General features: G+C 42.9%; 2 protein-coding genes and 1 long non-coding RNA gene across 5 annotated transcripts; 1 reads left to right on the top strand and 2 right to left on the bottom strand.

Moving 5' to 3' along the window:
* Positions 1 to 595: 595 nt before the first annotated feature.
* LOC127334992 (uncharacterized) lies at positions 596 to 3,961 on the bottom strand. 2 transcript variants are annotated; one of them, XR_011752413.1, is made up of 6 exons: positions 3,849 to 3,961; positions 3,454 to 3,579; positions 2,764 to 2,921; positions 2,286 to 2,648; positions 1,704 to 2,174; positions 599 to 771 (listed from the first exon to the last, which is right to left on the bottom strand). It is a non-coding gene; the product is annotated as an uncharacterized lncRNA (long non-coding RNA). The 2 variants fall into 2 exon arrangements; XR_007872559.2 differs by having other exon boundaries at positions 596 to 771; positions 2,764 to 3,579.
* On the top strand, positions 1,192 to 4,905 carry LOC127334990 (potassium channel KOR2). 2 transcript variants are annotated; one of them, XM_051361565.2, is made up of 11 exons: positions 1,192 to 1,598; positions 1,757 to 1,978; positions 2,078 to 2,141; positions 2,256 to 2,595; positions 2,678 to 2,976; positions 3,055 to 3,150; positions 3,237 to 3,335; positions 3,494 to 3,715; positions 3,798 to 3,986; positions 4,254 to 4,329; positions 4,408 to 4,905. In XM_051361565.2, exons 1-11 carry the CDS (start codon positions 1,408 to 1,410, stop codon positions 4,800 to 4,802), a joined length of 2,193 nt encoding a protein of 730 aa, XP_051217525.1. In that variant the 5' UTR covers positions 1,192 to 1,407; the 3' UTR covers positions 4,803 to 4,905. The 2 variants fall into 2 exon arrangements, with proteins under 2 accessions (XP_051217525.1, XP_051217524.1); XM_051361564.2 differs by having other exon boundaries at positions 1,193 to 1,598; positions 3,079 to 3,150.
* Positions 4,906 to 5,058: 153 nt separating this feature from the next.
* LOC127334991 (PHD finger protein ALFIN-LIKE 4-like) lies at positions 5,059 to 8,998 on the bottom strand. The gene is made up of 5 exons (XM_051361566.1): positions 8,692 to 8,998; positions 8,560 to 8,592; positions 7,592 to 7,820; positions 5,763 to 5,847; positions 5,059 to 5,637 (listed from the first exon to the last, which is right to left on the bottom strand). Exons 1-5 carry the CDS (start codon positions 8,807 to 8,809, stop codon positions 5,365 to 5,367), a joined length of 738 nt encoding a protein of 245 aa, XP_051217526.1. The 5' UTR covers positions 8,810 to 8,998; the 3' UTR covers positions 5,059 to 5,364.
* Positions 8,999 to 21,340: the final 12,342 nt, after the last annotated feature.

Here is a 21,340-nt window from a genome sequence, read left to right as displayed (position 1 = left end):
CTATAAATTTGGTCCAACTTAAACAGTTCGACATAAGATACAAGTTATACAAGTGTAGCCTTTAAAAGCTTGGTCTACACATAGCTCGTTTTGTTGGAAAATTTTAAAACTTGATTTTGAAGTTTCAAAAAAAATCTTTAAAAAACCATGGATGTAGTCAATCATGTGTAGTACAATCGTGTAAAATCATAATGCAAAATACTTTGTATTCTAGGATACACAGAAATCATAAAACTGTGAATCTGGGTATAGTGAACAATACAAATATTCTCAAAATCGCCAAATCTTGTCATATTTATGTCACCAAGAATACAAAGTATTTTTGCGTTGAGATTCCGCACGCTTGTAGTACACATCATTGACTGCATCGAGATTTTCTCCAGATTTTTTTTGAAACCTTAAGATACCGTTTTCAAAATTTTCAGAGAAAAAGCAGGCTAGATGTAGCCCGAGCTCTAAAACGAAATTCTGCAAGTTAGAGGCCTTAAATTTTGAAAGTATAGAGCAGCTTTTCTGTAGTAGTGCAAACAGAATAAGATAGTGGCCCCAAACATGAAAATGGATTATATGAACCGCGGATTGCACGCTGGTCGTTCACTTAATTTGCATCTCAAAATTGGAGTCAAATGTTTGTCAAACAGTGCCAAAAGCTCATACGGAAAAATGGTCATGCAGTTACCATGAACAGCACGGGGATCTGAATCTGATGAGATATGATTCTCGATTCTGTTGGCTGCAACACGAGCTAGCCCAGTCAGCAGGATCTTTGACCTGCAGAAGCGATTGAACTAGTCCTTAAAGCTCAGATGACTAGACTGCATGATGCGATAAAAGCCAGTAGCAACTTTGCTACATGCATGATTGCTACACCACTCATGCATGAAGGGCACGGGAAATGCAGTGGCAGTACTTTTAACCTTGGGGAGAAAAAAAATGTACTATCTGGTGTTGCACGCAGGAACAAACTAAAACCGCATGAAGAGGGGAAAAGGTGTAACAGATTGGGCGGCAGATTAGTTTCTTTAGGTACAGTGGTATGTAGCTAGTGCTCGCACCATGCTGTTAGGCGTTAGCTCCGTACCATGAATGTCATGGGCAGCAGCAATTTTGCAAGTGGTTTGTTTAAGCATTTAAAAGGTGATATATGAGGTGAGGTGGTGTGACGAGAACTGAACCTGAACCTGATCACGCCCAGTTGGGCAAGCCCCCAACAGCCACCTACCTCGACCGACTGAGTGCTAGTGCCGTTCGTGCGGTGCCCAATTGCCCCTTGTGCAGCCAAAAGCTAGTGAAATATGGACAGGGCCACATGTTGATCATATATATCTGTTGCCTGCATTGGACTGCTCACACTTGTAAATTGGAGAGAGATTCAGAGAAGAGACCAAGAGAGAGGCAGGAGGACAAATGGAGAGGGAGATTGTTGCAGAGTATGAGATTAACGAGATAGATGACACACTGCATGGCTCTGTTGGGAGCAGGCTCACCCTGTTCGCTAGGGAGCTCAAGTGGAGAAGCAGCAGCTGGCATGGCAGCAGCGCCCTGAAGCTCCCAACGAATTGCTATGGCGGCAGCTTTGTCATAGACCCTAATGGAAGGTAAGATCGAGCTCTTTGTGTGTGTTTGTGTGCGGTCAATTAAGCTAGCTACCCAATGAATCCAAAAAATTGCATGAGATAATGAGCCAAATTAGATGGATATACCTTGCAATGCCAAGGAACGAGAGAATGATCAGTGTGCTCTGCTCTTGCTGCAGATGGTACAGGATGTGGTCGAACATGATGTTCCTGTGGTCCATCTACTCCGTCTTCTACACCCCCTTCGCCTTCTGCTTCTTCCGGGGCCTCCCCGAGCATCTGCTGGACCTCGAGTGCGCGCAGCTCATCTTCCTCGCCGACGTTGCCGTCCACTTCTTCCTCGCATACCGGGATCCTCACACCCACAGGGTGGTCTACGACAAGCAAAGGATCGCCCTACGGTGAGAGCTGATCAGTTCTCACAGTGAACCCAAGACATCATGACACGAGTAGCGACAATATAGTGTTTCTGAATTTCTGGTGTCTTCTTGCCTTTTCAGTTACATCAAAGGCAGCTTCGCTCTAGATATGCTCGGATGCTTCCCCTGGGACGCCATCTACAAGGTACGTCACAATCTCAAGAACCAGTACAACATTCTGCATCAGAAAGAAGGACATTCTTGCTCATACAGTCACACTGAGTAACTGACACACCATTGTTGTTTTTTGGGTGATCAGTTTACAGGAAGGATGGAGATAGTGAGGTACCTGGTGTGGCTCCGGCTGTATAGAGCAAGGAAGATCCAGGGCTTCTTCAAGAAGATGGAGAAGGACATCCGCATCAGCTACCTCTTCACGCGGATCGTGAAGCTGGTCACCGTCGAGCTCTACTGCACCCACACCGCCGCCTGTATCTTCTATTACCTCGCCACCACGCTGCCGCCGGCACACGAAGGGGGCACTTGGATCGGGAGCCTCACCATGGGTGACCGCAGCTACATCAACTTCAGACATGTCGACCTGCTCACCCGCTACATCACCTCTCTCTACCTCGCCATCGTCACCATGGCAACAGTCGGTACGCGGCCTCGGTCTCACCACCAGATGACCATAACGTCAAGGTTGCAGTTCCTCATATCACACGAAAAATTTATGTGCAGGTTACGGCGATATACATGCGGTGAACACGAGGGAGATGGTGTTCATCGTGGTGTACGTCTCCTTCGACATGCTGCTCGGCGCGTACCTCATCGGGAACATGACCGCGCTCATCGTCAAGGGCTCCAGGACTGAGCGCTTCCGGGACAAGATGACGGAGCTCACAAGGTACATGAACAGGAACAAGCTGGGTAGCGACATCAGATCCCAGGTGAAGGCGCACCTGGTGCTGCAGTACGAGAGCAGCTACAAGAGAGACAGGATCGTCGACGACAACATACCGGTCGCAATCCGTTCAAAGGTACAGTCCAGGTTAATTTTCTCTCGGAGCAAATAATACAAATAAATTTTGTTATGGAGCAATTTTAATTAGATTGAGCATTTTGCTTTGCACATCTCCCAGACACTGTACATGGACATAGTTTCAAAGGTGCACCTGTTCAAAGGGTGCTCAGAGGACTTCCTGAACCAGATTGTAAGAACTTCATGCAAGTTTTTCTCTCCATGCGCTTTCTTTAAGTATAATATCTATGCAATGTCTAAATTGGTAATTAATTTCAGGTGGTAAAATTGCATGAAGAATTCTTCCTCCCTGGGGAAGTTATTTTGGAGCAAGGCACCGTGGTGGATCAGATATACATCGTGGCACATGGATGCCTGGTACTACTCCTCGCCGAGTTTAACAATTTTATAACCCTCCGTGATTTATGCACACGATCTGTTTGTGAAAGAAACCTACATAGATCAAGAGAAAACAGAGCTGAGCTGTATGACTGACTTTTCACCTGCCAACTGTCATGTTCCGTGTACTCTGACAGGAAGAGATCGGCATCGGAGAAGGTGAGTCGGAAATGATCATCTCAGAACTGCTTCCCTACGACATAGTCGGCGATGTCGCGGTGATCTGCAACACTCCACAGCCATACACAATTAGAGTCTGTGAACTCTGCCGCCTCTTGAGAATTGACAAGCAGTCCCTGACTAGCATCTTGCAAATGTACTTCAAGGATAGCCGTCAGATAATGAGCAACCTACTCAAGGTAGGTCCTCATTTACTACAAGTAGAATCATAGTATATTCTAGTGCTTTGACACAAAATGTAGCTAAGCATTTTTTATGCAGGGAAAAAGAACTGAGTCAAAAGGGAACCAATTGGAATCCAATATCACATACCTGATAGCAAAGCAAGAGGCAGACCAGGTCATTGGAGTCAACAATGCTGCCTACCATGGAGACTTGTTTCGGTTAAAAGGCTTGATCAGAGCAGGAGCAGATCCGAGTAAACCGGATTACGACGGGAGGACTGCATTGGTACGTGAACGCTTGCAGATTAATCATCAGCCAAACTATTGCAAGTATCAACAAATTATCTACTAAAACTTAGTGGTGAAAACTATCTATCAAGATTCTACTCAAATTCACCATGAACCTTTTTCTAATTATGAAAATATGGAAGATAACTAGATTAGAACTTGATGGCAAAAGTGAAGTTGGAGAAAGAGCTGGCCTGCTATGCTAAGTAAACTGTGTAATCAGATGACCGACTCTTCAACCTGTTCCTTTATCTTTGCCTTGCAGCATGTTGCTGCATCAAGAGGATATGAAGATATCATCAGGGTCCTGATCCAACGAGGAGCAAACGTCAACAGCATAGGTAAGAAACCGAACACATAGAGTTCAAATTAAAACAGTGAAAACGCCATCTAACGCATCTGAAATTCTGAAAATGCAGATAAGTTTGGAAATTCGCCGATGCTGACAGCGGTGAAATGCGGGCACGACAGGATCATCTCGCTCCTGGTCGCGCACGGCGCAGCCCTGAATCTGGAGGACGCAGGAGGCTACCTGTGCAGGGTGGTCGCCGAAGGCAAGATCGACCTACTGCGGAGGCTGCTCAGATTCGGGGTAGACCCCAACTGCAGGAACTACGACCGGAGAACGCCGCTCCACGTCGCCGCCGGAGACGGCCTGCCACTCGTCGCCAGCATGCTGGTGGAGCTCGGGGCCGACGTCATGGCCAGGGATAGGTGGGGGAACACGCCACTCGATGAAGCGCGCAGGTGCAGCAGCAAGCCGCTGGTGAGGACCCTGGAGCAGGCTAGAGCTGCTGTTGCAGCCGATCAGTAGTGATTAGATTCATCAGTCCATTGGCTGTAATTCATGTAGGGGTAGGCTAGGAACTATTGGCAATGTATTCTTTCTTGGGGCAATGATATCACAATTAAGAGAATTAGCTAAATAACCATCACCAAGATATGCGTCCAGTACGAGTAACAATGATAGGCAAAACAAAAGGATGAATTCCATCTAACTAACCGATCATTTCATTCCTCCAGAGGAGGCTTTCCACGCTCAACATCCATCAACACTATACTATGTCCACTCAGGCAATGTGTCATGATTTTGTTTTGAAACTGTGTCAAAGTCAAACAGGAGCACGAGATTTGGATGCATTCCACAAATTCACCTCATGTTCCCATCACCAGCTGGCATCCTAAGATGTCACGAAGCTAATGCAACAGGGGAGCAAACAGCAGAGTCGCGAAAACGAGAGATTCCCCCAGTTCAAGCATCACCGCTCACTACTATCACAACTTCCTAACCACATCAGCAAGAAGCTTTCATCTTGTTTTGTTTACTCTTGTAGCTGCAACCAGGACACATGTAGCGCTCGATTTACTCTGCCTTCTCAAGAGTCATCCCCACACACTTGCCGTGGAGCTTTCATCTTGTTTTGTTTACTCTTGTAGCTGCAACCAGGGCACATGTAGCGCTCGATTTCATCTGCCTTCTCAGGAGTCATCCCCACACACCTGCCATGGAACCACCTCTCACAATGGTCGCAACCAATCCAGAAGTGCCCGTCATCAGCGTTGTAGGTCTCTTGACAAGCGGCGCACTCCGTCATAGCTTGATCATCACTGCCTCCACTAGCATTGGCGCCGTCCTCTTCCTCCGGCGTCTGCAAGACCCATTTCATCGGATTGCTGTTAGAATTGCTCTGTCTTGGTGGCTATAATAGGATGCGGAATGAGATATATTTACATGGACAAAAAAGAAGGCATGATGTGGTCTGCTTATGTTTACCTGGGAGCTAGACTTTTTTTTGCTGCTGGCTTTCAGGGTTTCATAGACAGTGGGAAGGGTATTGATCAACCTGAAGAGCAGTTCCCTGCAATTACAATTCAAGTGCCACTTAAACTCCATTACCAAACTCCAGATAGCAATCAGTACGTCGTGCCAAAACTAAACACTGTGCTCTGGATGCACCTATCTAGGCTGGTGTAGAAATGACATGCATAACAAAGCAAATTCTAGGTTCTATGTGAAATAAGGAGTAAATGGCACTGGGGGTCACACAACTTGTCCCGCATGTGCACTTAAGTCACGGAAGTTGCGAAATGTGCAAATGAGTCACATAACTTTACTTCAGTGTGCATCCCAGGTCACAAACCGGTATGTTGCTTGGTTTTGCAAAAATACCGCTGGAAAATTTACAGAAACACCCTTACTAAATCTATTCCCTGGATCTGCTGTCTGGTTTCAAAAAAATACCGCCTAAAAATTTGTAGAAACACCCTTACTATATATATTGCTGATGAAGTCAATCCAGAGTGACCAGCCTGTACAGGCGGGTCCCACATGTCAGGCGTGTACGAAATAACTAAAATGGAAATGGGCAGGATGGGTATTCGACCTTGAGACCTACTAGGTAGATGCGGGCGCTTAGAACCAACGAACCACCTGATCGCTTGGGTACATTGGGTGGATTATAACTTATTATACTAGTTATTACTCTGGAGAATTAGCATTTTTTAAAATTTGAAATTAAAAAATACAATTTTTATTTCGAAAATACATATACAATGTTATTATGTACGTGATAAGTTGCGGTAATTTTTTTTTATGATTTGGGCTGTTGAAAATAATAATTCATAAAGTATATATATGAGTATTTTTGTTAGAAATTTGTATTTTTTATTTCCAAAAACACAACGTATTTTCAAAAGAAAATTTTGCCGCCCAATCTTTGACATATTTATATAGCTAAGTATTTTTTAGCATATTATTTTGATACTGAAAGGTGGATGTTTCAAAAATTTCAGCAAGCTAAAAAAATGTCGTTCTCAATGTATATGTATTTCCGATATTTTTTTCTACAGCCCAAATCATAACGATTTTTTTTACCGCATCTTGGCACGTACATAATAACAATGTATATGTATTTCCGAATTAAAATTTGTATTTTAAATTTTTATAAATAAACTAATTCTGCACAGGAATATATATTATAATAAGGCGTAATCCACATGTTTTACTGAAGTGAATGAGTGGTGTCCTGGTTCCGTGCGCAAGCCTGGACCAACAGGTCTCAAGTTCAAATCCCCATATTGCACCTATTTTGATTTTATTTCTTTCCTACGCGCACCCACACGGACAGGCTGGTCACTCTGGGTTGACTTCTTCAGGATATAGAGATAGTAAGGGTTGTTTCTGCAAATTTTCTGAGCGGTATTTTAGCAAAACCAGACAGCTGACCGGTTTGTGACCTAGCGTGCACACGGAAGTAAAGTTATGTGACTCATTTACACATTTTGCAACTTCCGTGACTTAAGTGCACATGCGGGACAAGTTGTGTGACTCCCAGTGCTATTTACTCTGAAATAAGAGAGTAAAAGGTAGGAAAAACATTGAAAAACTAGAAGACTTTTTAACGGATTGAATTATGACAAATGCCAGTAAAAGGTCCTAAGACTGACAGATCTAAAACCATGGCATTGGAGTACAATGAAATGAAATGTACATAACACGGTGCTGAACATCCTTGTGCATAGTAAGTTGTAGCAAAGCAAAGCATGAACTGTATCACACAACTACATAAATATAGCATAATAAGCAGTAGAAAGGAAGCGTACCTGTCGTCTCTGTCAAATGCAACACGACCGGCATGGTAAAATGCCATGGACATCAACCATGCATCGCTATGGATAGCTATCATAGATAGCCAAACTTTCTTGGGGGTTCCATCGCGAGCAAAGTTTATCCCACATACTGGCTCAGGAAGTTCAACAGGAACATCCTCGAGTGGCAGTTTCACTTCCCAGGTTCCATTAGGTTGTCCAAAGAGGCACAAGGCATTCTCGTCTGGAAAAAAATAACGGTCCTATTAAAACAGAAATTGTGCCTAGAAGATGACAACCTGGTTTAAGTTGCCCTAAACATGACATAACACATAATTTGCCTTGCAATGTCATTAATTAATTAATAAACACCCAGAAGCAGATAATAGCTGATGCGGACACGGAGTACAGCAACACTGCACATTTTTTTAACCCAAAGAAGCTGACAGCGGCAATTGGGAGTTTGGACATCCAAATTCTTCAGCTCAAGCATTTGGCCACTCAAAGCTACACAGACTGGTCCAATTTACCCACATTGTTAGCAGCATTCACGGCAGTTTCTCCGTCCATTGTCTCCAATTGACAGCTGAATATCAGCAGAAGTGGTGGCTACATGTTTTGCTAGCACAATCAGATAAGGCATGAAGAGTTTGCTTTGCAGTTTGCACCCTGTATCACCCAAACTGGCAATTCTCACATGATTTAACTGCAGACTTTTAAAACTGAACCATTACTCATTACTAGCAAATTCATTTCCCATCCGAGGCAAACAGAATGGTTCATCGGCAGTTCACCGATCACGCGCCGAATCTGCTAGCCTTACTAAATCGGTACCCGCAGCAACTAAATCGAGCACCACGAGAGCAATCAAATAACGTCGGGGAAGCGGCAGCAAACATGGATAAAAACACGGCTCCGCGCAGTCCGCACCCAAATTACTATCTCCCTCGAAATCAACATCGGAAGCGACTGAGAAAACTCACCAGGGTCGCACTTCTCGTAGAACTCGTCCACGTCTGCGAACCACGAAACCGGCAAACAAACACAACCATCGATCAGCGCGCGAGAGAAAAAACCGCACCAAATCCACTCGAACGAACGAGAGAGAGAGAGACCTTCGGTGAGGGCCTGCACGATGCCGGCGCGGCGGCCGCGGTACAGGCGGAAGACGTCCTCCGGGGAGTGCACGTTCGGGTGGATGGCGGCCGAGACCGAGAGGACGCTGTCGCCCATAGCCGCCGCCCAGTCCGCGACCGCGCCGGAGAGAGGAAGGGACTGGCGCGCGCCGGTCCGGTGGCGAGTTTAGGGTTTTGGTGGCGGTGGTGGAAGAGGAGGGGATTCGACCGGAAATCTGGAGCAATCGGGAGTAGTAGAGGGGAAGCCGCGGGGGTGATTAATATTGGTGCTTTGCTGCGGAAGCTGCGATTTTGAGGTTTTGAAGGAAGCTTGGCGAAGTGGGGCCGGGTGGAGTTCTTGAGGCCCGCCTGGCACTGAACCGGAATTGTGAGAACCGTCTATTTTACAAATCTTTTTATTTGCGAAAATTCCACCAACCTATTAATAATCATACAAAACCCAAAAGTAATAAAAAAACAGATAGGTCCATTAAATGACCTAGAGCTTATCGTATTAGAGCTTTTGTAGTGGATAAATGGCAAATGGACGCACCAAAAAAGCAACCATCGCCAAAGATGAGGCCCGTAGATTAGAAGAGACACACCTACAACCACAAAAACGAACACGAAAACCGATTAGATTCCAAAAGATCTGTTGGACGTATAACTTCATGGGCTCTCTGTCGATGCTAGACACACCACTAGAACGAGAATAGGGGAGGACCTTATTCTGACTTCAAGATGTAACCGTCGCCTCAACATCTCAAAGAAGACACTAAAAATAACTTAAACAAGGAACGTTAACCCTCCTGTCGGCGAGAGGTCATGGTTTGTTACGCTACAAAAGTCCCAATGCCACACAAAAATGGAGCAGACCAGTAGCAATACCGATGAGGAGATGAAACCCTAGATAGGTTTTAGAATTGGCCTCACGGTCTCTCCTCTCGTACTAGTTTAGGACTCACTTTCCTCCTTTTTCTTTTCTTTTTTATAAATCTAGCCATTCAGTGAAATTAATGTATCTTGTAACCTTATGGGAACTAATTTGACACGAAATTCCGTGCCAAAGATATTGAAGATGAAATGGTGCATGTATGCGCCAAGCATCTCTTGCGCTAGTAGGTGTGGCACCGAAGGTAGGTCAGCATGAAATGAGTAACGCCGACCCTGAAGCCATTCTACACTAAAAATACTCGTCCACCATGGATGCCTACACAAGAGAGTGGTGAGATTTGACGAAGATTTATATCTTGCAAAGAAGAAAGAAAGCGGCTATGGCCGGCTTGTGATGTGGCAACTAGTAGTGGTGCTACAACGAGTGGTGGTGGAGGTGGTGCTACAACGAGTGTTGGCGGTGTTGATGACCCTACAACGCGGGTGGTGCTTGATCTTGCATCAATACGTACCGCGATGATCATTTTGGTTTGTCGAGTACTACGGTGATATATTAATTGAACGATTGCGTACATTGGATCTTGTCAACACATTGCAAAACTTGTATCGCGGTTCACAGTTCATCTTCCGTGAGGCTGCATGGCCTCATCCTAATGGCAGCTTGGAGAATAGTCGATCGGCCAAACAACTTCCTTCACGCTGTGCTTAAATCCAAATATTTTACAGACTCAGCTACTTGGCACCCTAACCCAAATGCTCCCAAGTCAGCCTTTTGGGCATCCATACAAAAAATTCTTCCTATTCTCAAAGCCTATTACTTCTACCAACTCACACTAGGCCCAATATCAATCTGGAGCACTCCTTGGTGCCAAAATTGGACTCGCATTTACAACTCTCTCATCATCCAACAAGAAGGCTTTATTTATCCAGCCCACATGAAGAATCTTTGGCTTCCAAACCAAAAACAATGAAATCATCAACTTATTGACACACTCTTCAGCAGCCAATGGCTTCAGTTATAAAAGGTATAGACACCATTCATTCTCAAGATAATGATATCCTCTGTTGGAAGCTAACTCCCTCGAGTAAGTACAATACAAAGAGTGCATATAGGGTCTGTCTTCAAAATTTGCAGCGTAATGGGGAACCAAAACCGAGACAAATACATCCTCATACGGTTCAACTAGTGAACCAAATCTGGAAGAACAATCCCAATAAACTTCAATTCCAATAACACCATCAGTTCTCAAAACCGAAGCTGCAACAATGATCTTAGCGATAAGAGTGGCCAGTTTCAGAAATCTCACTCTTACAAGAGTAGTGGTGGCTTCTTCCCCTACCAATCAACATGTACCTTGGGAAATTAGACCACATGTCTCTAAATTTAGAAAAATTACTAAAGCAATTCCTCATGCTGATTTACCATGTAAAGATAGACATAAACGGGATTGCTCATGACTGTGTAAATCAGGCAATTAGACAGGCTTTGTCTACGCCTATCTTTAGCCGCTCCAATTCCTCTCATATGAATAGTCCCTGTCCAACTGCTACTATATTCCAAACTCTCTGTTCACAAGGATATGTAATTCATGTTCTACATTGCCTATAAGATGAATGAAAATTTTGCGCCTCCGACACCTCATTTTGTTAAAAAGAGGCTTGTTGCAGATTAGACCTCGCAAAAAGTCCGCGTGACACATTTTTAAACATGTTTGGTGTGTCATCTATCTAGCCCCGAAAACTACTCGCTAAACACCGACAGCGTGTTTGGCCACACTAGGGAAGGGGAATGGGTGAAGAGGGATTAACTCGTCAATGCCTACGGATTGTAGACTTAGAATTTCATAAGAAGTAGAGGGCAAGTAGATCTCGAAGGTTTTAGCTGGCAATGGCGCTCGACTAAAGATTACAGTGGTTCTGTTGACAATAGATTCTATCCTTTGCTTTTCCCTCGGCTCCCTGATGGCGTGTATTTCACACGTTCGTTGGGCAACCCCAAGAGGAAGGTATGATGCGCACAGCAGCAAGTTTTCCCTCAGAAAGAAACCAAGGTTTATCGAACCAGGAGGAGCCAAGAAGCACGTTGAAGGTTGATGGCGGCGGGATGTAGTGCGGCGCAACACCAGGGATTCCGGCGCCAACGTGGAACCTGCACAACACAACCAAAGTACTTTGCCCCAACGAAACAGTGAGGTTGTCAATCTCACCGGCTTGCTGTAACAAAGGATTAACCGTATTGTGTGGAAGATGATTGTTTGCAGAAAACAGTAGAACAAGTATTGCAGTAGATTGTATTTCAGTAAAGAGAATTGGACCGGGGTCCACAGTTCACTAGAGGTGTCTCTCCCATAAGACGAACAGCATGTTGGGTGAACAAATTACAGTTGGGCAATTGACAAATAAAGAGAGCATGACAATGCACATACATATCATGATGAGTATAGTGAGATTTAATTGGGCATTACGACAAAGTACATAGACCGCCATCCAACTGCATCTATGCCTAAAAAGTCCACCTTCAGGTTATCATCCGAACCCCCTCCAGTATTAAGTTGCAAAGCAACAGACAATTGCATTAAGTATGGTGCGTAATGTAATCAACAACTCCATCCTTAGACATAGCATCAATGTTTTATCCCTAGTGGCAACAAGACAACACAACCTTAGAACTTTCTCACATCATCACAGTGTTAATGCAGCATGAACCCACTATCGAGCATAAGTACTCCCTCTTGGAGTTACAAGCATCTACTTGGCCAGAGCATCTACTAGTAACGGAAAGCATGCAAGATCATAAACAACACATAAGCATAACTTTGATAATCAACATAACAAGTATTCTCTATTCATCGGATCCCAACAAACGCAACATATAGAATTACGAGATAGATGATCTTGATCATGATAGGCAGCTCACAAGATCCGACAATGATAGCACAATGGGGAGAAGACAACCATCTAGCTACTGCTATGGACCCATAGTCCAGGGGTAGACTACTCACACATCACACCGGAGGCGACCATGGCGGCGTAGAGTCCTCCGGGGAGATGATTCCCCTCTCCGGCAGGTGCCGGAGGCGATCTCTGGATCCCGAGATGGGATCGGCGGCGGCGGCGTCTCTGGAAGGTTTTCCGTATCGTGGTTCTCGGTGCGGGGGTTTCGTCACGGAGGCTATTTGTAGGCGGAAGGGCAGGTCAAGAGGCGGCACGGGGCCCCACACCACAGGGCCGCGCGGCCAAGGGGGCCGCGCCGCCTAGGGTGTGGCCCCTCCGTGGCCCCTCTTCGTCTCTCCTTCGGACTTCTGGAAGCTTCGTGGAAAAATAGGCCCCCGGGCTTTGATTTCGTCCAATTCCGAGAATATTTCCTTACTAGGATTTCTGAAACCAAAAACAGCAGAAAACAAAGAATCGGCACTTCGGCATCTTGTTAATAGGTTAGTTCCAGAAAATGCACGAATATGACATAAAGTGTGCATAAAACATGTAGATAACATCAATAATGTGGCATGGAACATAAGAAATTATCGATACGTCGGAGACGTATCAGCATCCCCAAGCTTAGTTACGCTCGTCCCGAAGGTGTAAAACGATAACACAGATAATTTCTGGAGTGACATGCCATCATAATCTTGATCATACTATTTGTAAAGCATATGTAGTGAATGCAGCGATCAAAACAATGTATATGACATGAGTAAACAAGTGAATCATATAGCAAAGACTTTTCATGAATAGCACTTCAAGACAAGCATCAATAAGTCTTGCATAAGAGTTAACTCATAAAGCAATAATTCAAAGTAGAGATATTGAAGCAACACAAAAGAAGATTAAGTTTCAGCGGTTGCTTTCAGCTTGTAACATGTATATCCCATGGATATTGTCAACATAGAGTAATATAATAAGTGCAATAGGCAAATATGTAGGAATCAATGCACGGTTCACACAAATGTTTGCTTCTTGAGGTGGAGAGAAATAGGTGAACTGACTCAACATTGAAAGTAAAAGAATGGTCCTCCATAGAGGAAAAAGCATCGATTGCTATATTTGTGCTAGAGCTTTGATTTTGAAAACATGAAACAATTTTGTCAACGGTAGTAATAAAGCATATGCATCATGTAAATTATATCTTATAAGTAGCAAGCCTCATGCATAGTGTACTAATAGTGCCCGCACCTTGTCCTAATTAGCTTGGACTACCTGGATTATCACCGCAATACATATGCTTTAACCAAGTATCACAAAGGGGTACCTCTATGCCGCCTGTACAAAGGTCTAAGGAGAAAGCTCGCATTGGATTTCTCGCTATTGATTATTCTCAACTTAGACATCCATACCGGGACAACATAGACAACAGATAATGGACTCCTCTTTTAATGCTTTAAGCATTCAACAACAATTAATTCTTTTCTCATTAGAGATTTGAGGATTGTTGTCCAAAACTGAAACTTCCACCATGGAACATGGCTTCGGTTAGCGGCCCGATGTTCTTCTCTCACAATATGCATGCTCAAACCATTCAACTCAGTGTAGATCGCCCTTACTTCAGACAAGACGAACATGCATAGCAACTCACATGAAATTCAACAATGAACAGTTGATGGCGTCCCCAGTAAACATGGTTATCGCACAACAAGCAACTTAATAAGAGATAAAGTGCATAATTACATATTCAATACCACAATAGGTTTTAAGCTATTTGTCCCATGAGCTATATATTGCAAAGGTGAATGATGGAGTTTTAAAGGTAGCACTCAAGCAATTTACTTTGGAATGGCTGGAAAATACCATGTAGTAGGTAGGTATGGTGGACACAAATGGCATAGTGGTTGGCTCAAGTATTTTGGATGCATGAGAAGTATTCCCTCTCGATACAAGGTTTAGGCTAGCAAGGCTTATTTGAAACAAACACAAGGATGAACCGGTGCAGCAAAACTCACATAAAAGACATATTGAAAACATTATAAGACTCTACACCGTCTTCCTTGTTGTTCAAACTCAATACTAGAAATTATCTAGACCTTAGAGAAACCAAATATGCAAACCAAATTTTAGCATGCTCTATGTATTTCTTCATTAATGGGTGCAAAGCATATGATGCAAGAGCTTAAACATGAGCACAACAATTGCCAAGTATCACATTACCCAAGACATTTATAGCAATTACTACATGTATCATTTTCCAATTCCAACCATATAACAATTTAACGAAGGAGAAACTTCGCCATGAATACTATGAGTAGAAACCAAGGACATACTTGTCCATATGCTACAGCGGAGCGTGTCTCTCTCCCATAAAGTGAATGCTAGGATCCATTTTATTCAAACAAAACAAAAAACAAAAACAAACTGACGCTCCAAGAAAAAGCACATAAGATGTGATGGAATAAAAATATAGTTTCAGGGGAGGAACCTGATAATGTTGTCGATGAAGAAGGGGATGCCTTGGGCATCCCCAAGCTTAGACGCTTGAGTCTTCTTGATATATGCAGGGGTGAACCACCGGGTGCATCCCCAAGCTTAGAGCTTTCACTCTCCTTGATCATGTTGCATCATACTCCTCTCTTGATCCTTGAAAACTTCCTCCACACCAAACTCGAAACAACTCATTAGAGGGTTAGTGCACATTATAAATTGACATATTCAGAGGTGACACAATCATTCTTAAAACTTCTGGACATTGCATAATGCTACTGGACATTAGTGGATCAAAGAAATTCATCCAACATAGTGAAAGAGGCAATGCGAAATAAAAGGCAGAATCTGTCAAAACAGAACAGTTCGTATTGACGAATTTTAAAATGGCACCATACTTGCTCAAATGAAAATGCTCAAATTGAATGAAAGTTGCATACATATCTGAGGATCATGCACGTAAATTGGCTTAATTTTCTGAGCTACCTACAGGGAGGTGGACCCAGATTCGTGACAGCAAAGAAATCTGGAACTGTGCAGTAATCCAAATCTAGTACTTACTTTTCTATCAACGGCTTAACTTGGCACAACAAAACACAAAACTAAGATAAGGAGAGGTTGCTACAGTAGTAAACAACTTCCAAGACATAAAATAAAAACAAAGTACTGTAGGTAAAAACATGGGTTGTCTCCCATAAGCGCTTTTCTTTAACGCCTTTCAGCTAGGCGCAGAAAGTGTGTATCAAGTATTATCGAGAGATGAAGTGTCAACATCATAATTTGTTCTCATAATAGAGTCAAAAGGTACCTTCATTCTCTTTCTAGGGAAGTGTTCCATACCTTTCTTGAGAGGAAATTGATATTTTATATTACCTTCCTTCATATCAATGGTAGCACCAACAGTTCGAAGAAAAGGTCTTCCCAATATAATGGGACAAGATGCATTGTATTCAATATCCAAGACAACAAAATCAACGGGAACAAGATTATTGTTAACGGTAATGCGAACATTATCAACTTTACCCAAAGGTTTCTTTGTAGAATGATCAGCAAGATTAACATCCAAATAACAATTTTTCAGCGGTGGCAAGTCAAGCATATTATAAATTTTCTTAGGCATAACAAATACTAGCACCAAGATCACATAAAGCATTACAATCAAAATCTTTAACCTTCATCTTAATGAGGGGCTCCCAACCATCCTCTAACTTTTTAGGAATAGAGGCTTCACGCTCTAGTTTCTCTTCTCTAGCTTTTATGAGAGCATTTGTAATATGATGCGTGAAAGCCAAATTTATAGCACTAGCATTAGGACTTTTAGCAAGTTTTTGCAAGAACTTTATAACTTCAGAGATGTGGCAATCATCAAAATTCAAACCATTATAATCTAAAGCAATGGGATCATCATCCCCAATGTTGGAAAAAATTTCAGCAGCTTTATCACAGTGCGATTTCATAGCTTTAGCAATTTCAGTGCAGTTTTCGCGCTTTGCATTAGAAGTGGAAACATTGCTAACACCAATTCTTTTATTAGTATGAATAGAAGGTGCAGCAACATGTGTAGCATTAGCATTACTAGTGGTGGTAATAGTCCAAACTTTAGCTATATTCTTCTCTTTAGCTAGTTTTTCATTTTCTTCTCTATCCCACCTAGCACGCAGCTCAGCCATTAATCTTATATTCTCATTAATTCTAACTTGAATGGCATTTGCTGTAGTAACAATCTTATTATGATGATTTTCATTAGGCAAAACTTTCGATTTCAAAAGATCAACATCAGCAGCAAGACTATCGACTTTAGAAGCAAGTATATCAATTTTCCCAAGCTTTTCTTCAACAGATTTGTTAAAAGCAGTTTGTGTACTAATAAATTCTTTAAGCATGGCTTCAAGTCCAGGGGGTGAACTCCTATTATTGTTGTAAGAATTTCCATAAGAATTACCATAGCCGTTGCCATTATTATAAGGATATGGCCTATAGTTGTTACTAGAATTGTTCCGGTAAGCATTGTTGTTGAAATTATTATTTTTAATGAAATTTACATCAACATGTTCTTCTTGTGCAACCAATGAAGCTAATGGAACATTATTAGGATCAATATTAGTCCTATCATTCACAAGCATAGACATAATAGCATCAATCTTATCACTCAAGGAAGAGGTTTCTTCGACAGAATTTACCTTCTTACCTTGTGGAGCTCTTTCCGTGTGCCATTCAGAGTAGTTGATCATCATATTATCAAGAAGCTTTGTTGCTTCACCAAGAGTGATGGACATAAAGGTACCTCCAGCAGCTGAGTCCAATAAATTCCGTGAAGAAAAATTTAGTCCTGCATAGAAGGTTTGGATGATCATCCAAGTAGTCAGTCCATGGGTTGGGCAATTTTTAACCAGAGATTTCATTCTTTCCCAAGCTTGAGCAACATGTTCAGTATCTAATTGTTTAAAATTCATTATGCTATTCCTCAAAGATATAATTTTAGCAGGGGGATAATATCTACCAATAAAAGCATCCTTGCATTTAGTCCATAAATCAATACTATTCTTAGGCAGAGATAGCAACCAATCTTTAGCTCTTCCTCTTAATGAGAAAGGGAACAATTTTAGTTTAATAATATCACCATCTACATCTTTATATTTTTGCATTTCACATAGTTCAACAAAATTATTAAGATGGGCAGCAGCATCATCAGAACTAATTCCAGAAAATTGATCTTTCATGACAAGATTCAGTAAAGCAGGTTTAATTTCAAAGAATTCTGCTGTAGTAGCAGGTGGAGCAATAGGTGTGCATAAGAAATCATTATTATTTGTGGTTGTAAAGTCACACAACTTAGTGTTTTCAGCGTTGGCCATTTTAGCAACAGTAAATAAAACAAACTAGATAAAGTAAATGCAAGTAAACTAATTTTTGTGTGTTTTCGATATAGCAAACAAGATAACAAGTAAAGTAAAACTAGCAACTAATTTTTTTGTATTTTGATTTAGTGCAGCAAACAAAGTAGTAAATAAAACTAAGCAAGACAAAAACAAAGTAAAGAGATTGAGAAGTGGAGACTCCCCTTGCAGCGTGTCTTGATCTCCCCGGCAACGGCGCCAGAAAATATGCTTGATGGCGTGTATTTCACACGTTCGTTGGGCAACCCCAAGAGGAAGGTATGATGCGCACAGCAGCAAGTTTTCCCTCAGAAAGAAACCAAGGTTTATCGAACCAGGAGGAGCCAAGAAGCACGTTGAAGGTTGATGGTGGCGGGATGTAGTGCGGCGCAACACCAGGGATTCCGGCGCCAACGTGGAACCTGCACAACACAACCAAAGTACTTTGCCCCAACGAAACAGTGAGGTTGTCAATCTCACCGGCTTGCTGTAACAAAGGATTAACCGTATTGTGTGGAAGATGATTGTTTGCAGAAAACAGTAGAACAAGTATTGCAGTAGATTGTATTTCAAGAAAGAGAATTGGACCGGGTCCACAGTTCACTAGAGGTGTCTCTCCCATAAGACGAACAGCATGTTGGGTGAACAAATTACAGTTGGGCAATTGACAAATAAAGAGAGCATGACAATGCACATACATATCATGATGAGTATAGTGAGATTTAATTGGGCATTACGACAAAGTAGATAGACCGCCATCCAACTGCATCTATGCCTAAAAAGTCCACCTTCAGGTTATCATCCGAACCCCCTCCAGTATTAAGTTGCAAAGCAACAGACAATTGCATTAAGTATGGTGCGTAATGTAATCAACAACTACATCCTTAGACATAGCATCAATGTTTTATCCCTAGTGGCAACAGCACAACACAACCTTAGAACTTTCTGTCATCGTCCTGTGTTAATGCAGGCATGAACCCACTACTCGAGCATAAGTACTCCCTCTTGGAGTTACAAGCATCTACTTGGCCAGAGCATCTACTAGTAACGGAAAGCATGCAAGATCATAAACAACACATAAGCATAACTTTGATAATCAACATAACAAGTATTCTCTATTCATCGGATCCCAACAAACGCAACATATAGAATTACAGATAGATGATCTTGATCATGATAGGCAGCTCACAAGATCCGACAATGATAGCACAATGGGGAGAAGACAACCATCTAGCTACTGCTATGGACCCATAGTCCAGGGGTAGACTACTCACACATCACACCGGAGGCGACCATGGCGGCGTAGAGTCCTCCGGGATATGATTCCCCTCTCCGGCAGGGTGCCGGAGGCGATCTCCTGGATCCCCCGAGATGGGATCGGCGGCGGCGGCGTCTCTGGAAGGTTTTCCGTATCGTGGTTCTCGGTACTGGGGGTTTCGTCACGGAGGCTATTTGTAGGCGGAAGGGCAGGTCAAGAGGCGGCACGGGGGCCCCACACCACAGGGCCGCGCGGCCAAGGGGGGGGGGCGCGCCGCCCTAGGGTGTGGCCCCTCCGTGGCCCCTCTTCGTCTCTCCTTCGGACTTCTGGAAGCTTCGTGGAAAAATAGGCCCCTGGGCTTTGATTTCGTCCAATTCCGAGAATATTTCCTTACTAGGATTTCTGAAACCAAAAACAGCAGAAACAAAGAATCGGCACTTCGGCATCTTGTTAATAGGTTAGTTCCAGAAAATGCACGAATATGACATAAAGTGTGCATAAAACATGTAGATAACATCAATAATGTGGCATGGAACATAAGAAATTATCGATACGTCGGAGACGTATCACTCCCCTTTATATAGGAGGCGGAGCCGAGGCTTTTCGTGTCGTATAAGTTACAAATTGTGAGAGGCGTATTGGGCCTTTCCTATATTGCTATCATACTCCTATTACAACTCTACTTTCCTCCAAAGCTTCGGGTCGTGGGCTTTACGTCTTCTCTAGATAACCTGGGTGCTTTATTCGGCATGCCTATTTGGCATACCTATGTCAGTAGCCCCCGAGATTTTATTCGAATCGCAGAGTCGAGTAAAATCTCCATCGTAAAACTAAGTCGCATGTTTATAAAACTTCTGAAGCATAATGAATATTTTGCTCAATGTCTATTTTGTACAGGGATGATGGTGAATAGGGTTGGTTCATCTGACAGATCAGGTACCATTTAACTGCTCTTGTGGAAAACCCGCATAAACCTACTTCAAGCTCAAGTCCCTGGACTCGAACTCGGGATACTAGCGTAATTCGACATTCGCCGCTTAAGGACTTATCGTGAACCGAATCCCAGCTGTGTTTTATTGAGTACCTAACGCGTCCGTTTAGGATTTTTCTTCGCATCTGCTGATACGGATAAAGTGGACACTAGTAGGAAAAGGCTCATCAGTGGCGCAGCAAAAATCAATTCTGTGGCGCACGGGCGGTGCGCCACAGAAACTTCGCCACAAAAATAGGGTTTCTGTGGCGCACCTGACCATGCGCCACAGAATTAAGTTGTTCTGTGGCGCATATGGACGTGCTGCGCCACAGAAAAAGGTGCACCACTAAATTCTATTTTGGTGCGCCACAGAACAATGTACAGGTATACTCGATTTTGTGCTCCCTGGTGTATTATACAGGTTTTATACAGGTTTTGTACACAGTATACAGGTATAATATAGACAGATAGACAGATATAATATTGACACATATAACATAGCAATATTATACATCATCATCACAGTACTTATAGCCCGATCGAGTTACATATATAGTGGCAAGTGTCAAATATTTTGCATACAACTCTTAATTCATACAAATTTCACAATTTTGAGATACAAAGTAGTCTTCATCCGGTTCCTCCTTTGCTCCCTCCTCTCTACCCACCAGGCTCGCTTGCATCGGGGTCTTCATCCAGTTCCTACTATGATCAAAATGGAATAAAGTGAGACCAACAAGTCCGATGCACAAGAGAAATGGAATAAATGCCTCATACATTGTTGGTCAACACAAATATTAACATTCAGGGATGGTGTAAGTGAGACCAAGTCCGATGCACAAGAGATTGATATTTGTGCTATCTTACCAGGCTCACTTACGGCACCCCCAAGTGTACGGTGACCAAACATTTTAATCATCGGCATTTTGAAAATACCAAAGCAAATGGAATGACAAAATGGAATAAGTGCCTCATACATTGTTGGTCAACACAAATATTAACATTCAGGGATGGCGTAAGTGAGACCAAGTCCGATGCACAAGAGATTGATATTTGTGCTATCTTACCAGGCTCACTTACGCCACCCCCAAGTGTACGGCGACCAAACATTTTAATCATCGGCATTTTGAAAATACCAAAGCAAATGGAATGACAAAATGGAATAAGTGCCTCATACATTGTTGGTCAACACAAATATTAACATTCAGGGATGGCGTAAGTGAGACCAAGTCCGAT

Source organism: Lolium perenne, chromosome 2, assembly GCF_019359855.2.
Source record: "Lolium perenne isolate Kyuss_39 chromosome 2, Kyuss_2.0, whole genome shotgun sequence".
Classification (NCBI taxonomy): domain Eukaryota; kingdom Viridiplantae; phylum Streptophyta; class Magnoliopsida; order Poales; family Poaceae; genus Lolium; species Lolium perenne.
The sequence above is the reverse complement of the archived record's forward strand: the minus strand, read 5'-3'. Positions and strand labels throughout refer to the sequence as shown.

Excerpts from the sequence above, each read along its gene's own strand:
- LOC127334990 (XM_051361565.2), top strand. The coding sequence starts at position 1,408 with ATGGAGAGGGAGATTGTTGCAGAGTATGAGATTAACGAGATAGATGAC. Across the intron at positions 2,142-2,255 it reads CCTGGGACGCCATCTACAAG|TTTACAGGAAGGATGGAGAT; the intron begins GTACGTCACAAT and ends TTGGGTGATCAG. Across the intron at positions 4,330-4,407 it reads AGCAAACGTCAACAGCATAG|ATAAGTTTGGAAATTCGCCG; the intron begins GTAAGAAACCGA and ends CTGAAAATGCAG.
- LOC127334991 (XM_051361566.1), bottom strand. The coding sequence starts at position 8,809 with ATGGGCGACAGCGTCCTCTCGGTCTCGGCCGCCATCCACCCGAACGTG. Across the intron at positions 5,848-7,591 it reads GCATTTGACAGAGACGACAG|GGAACTGCTCTTCAGGTTGA; the intron begins GTACGCTTCCTT and ends TTGTAATTGCAG. Across the intron at positions 5,638-5,762 it reads AAAAAAAGTCTAGCTCCCAG|ACGCCGGAGGAAGAGGACGG; the intron begins GTAAACATAAGC and ends TGGGTCTTGCAG.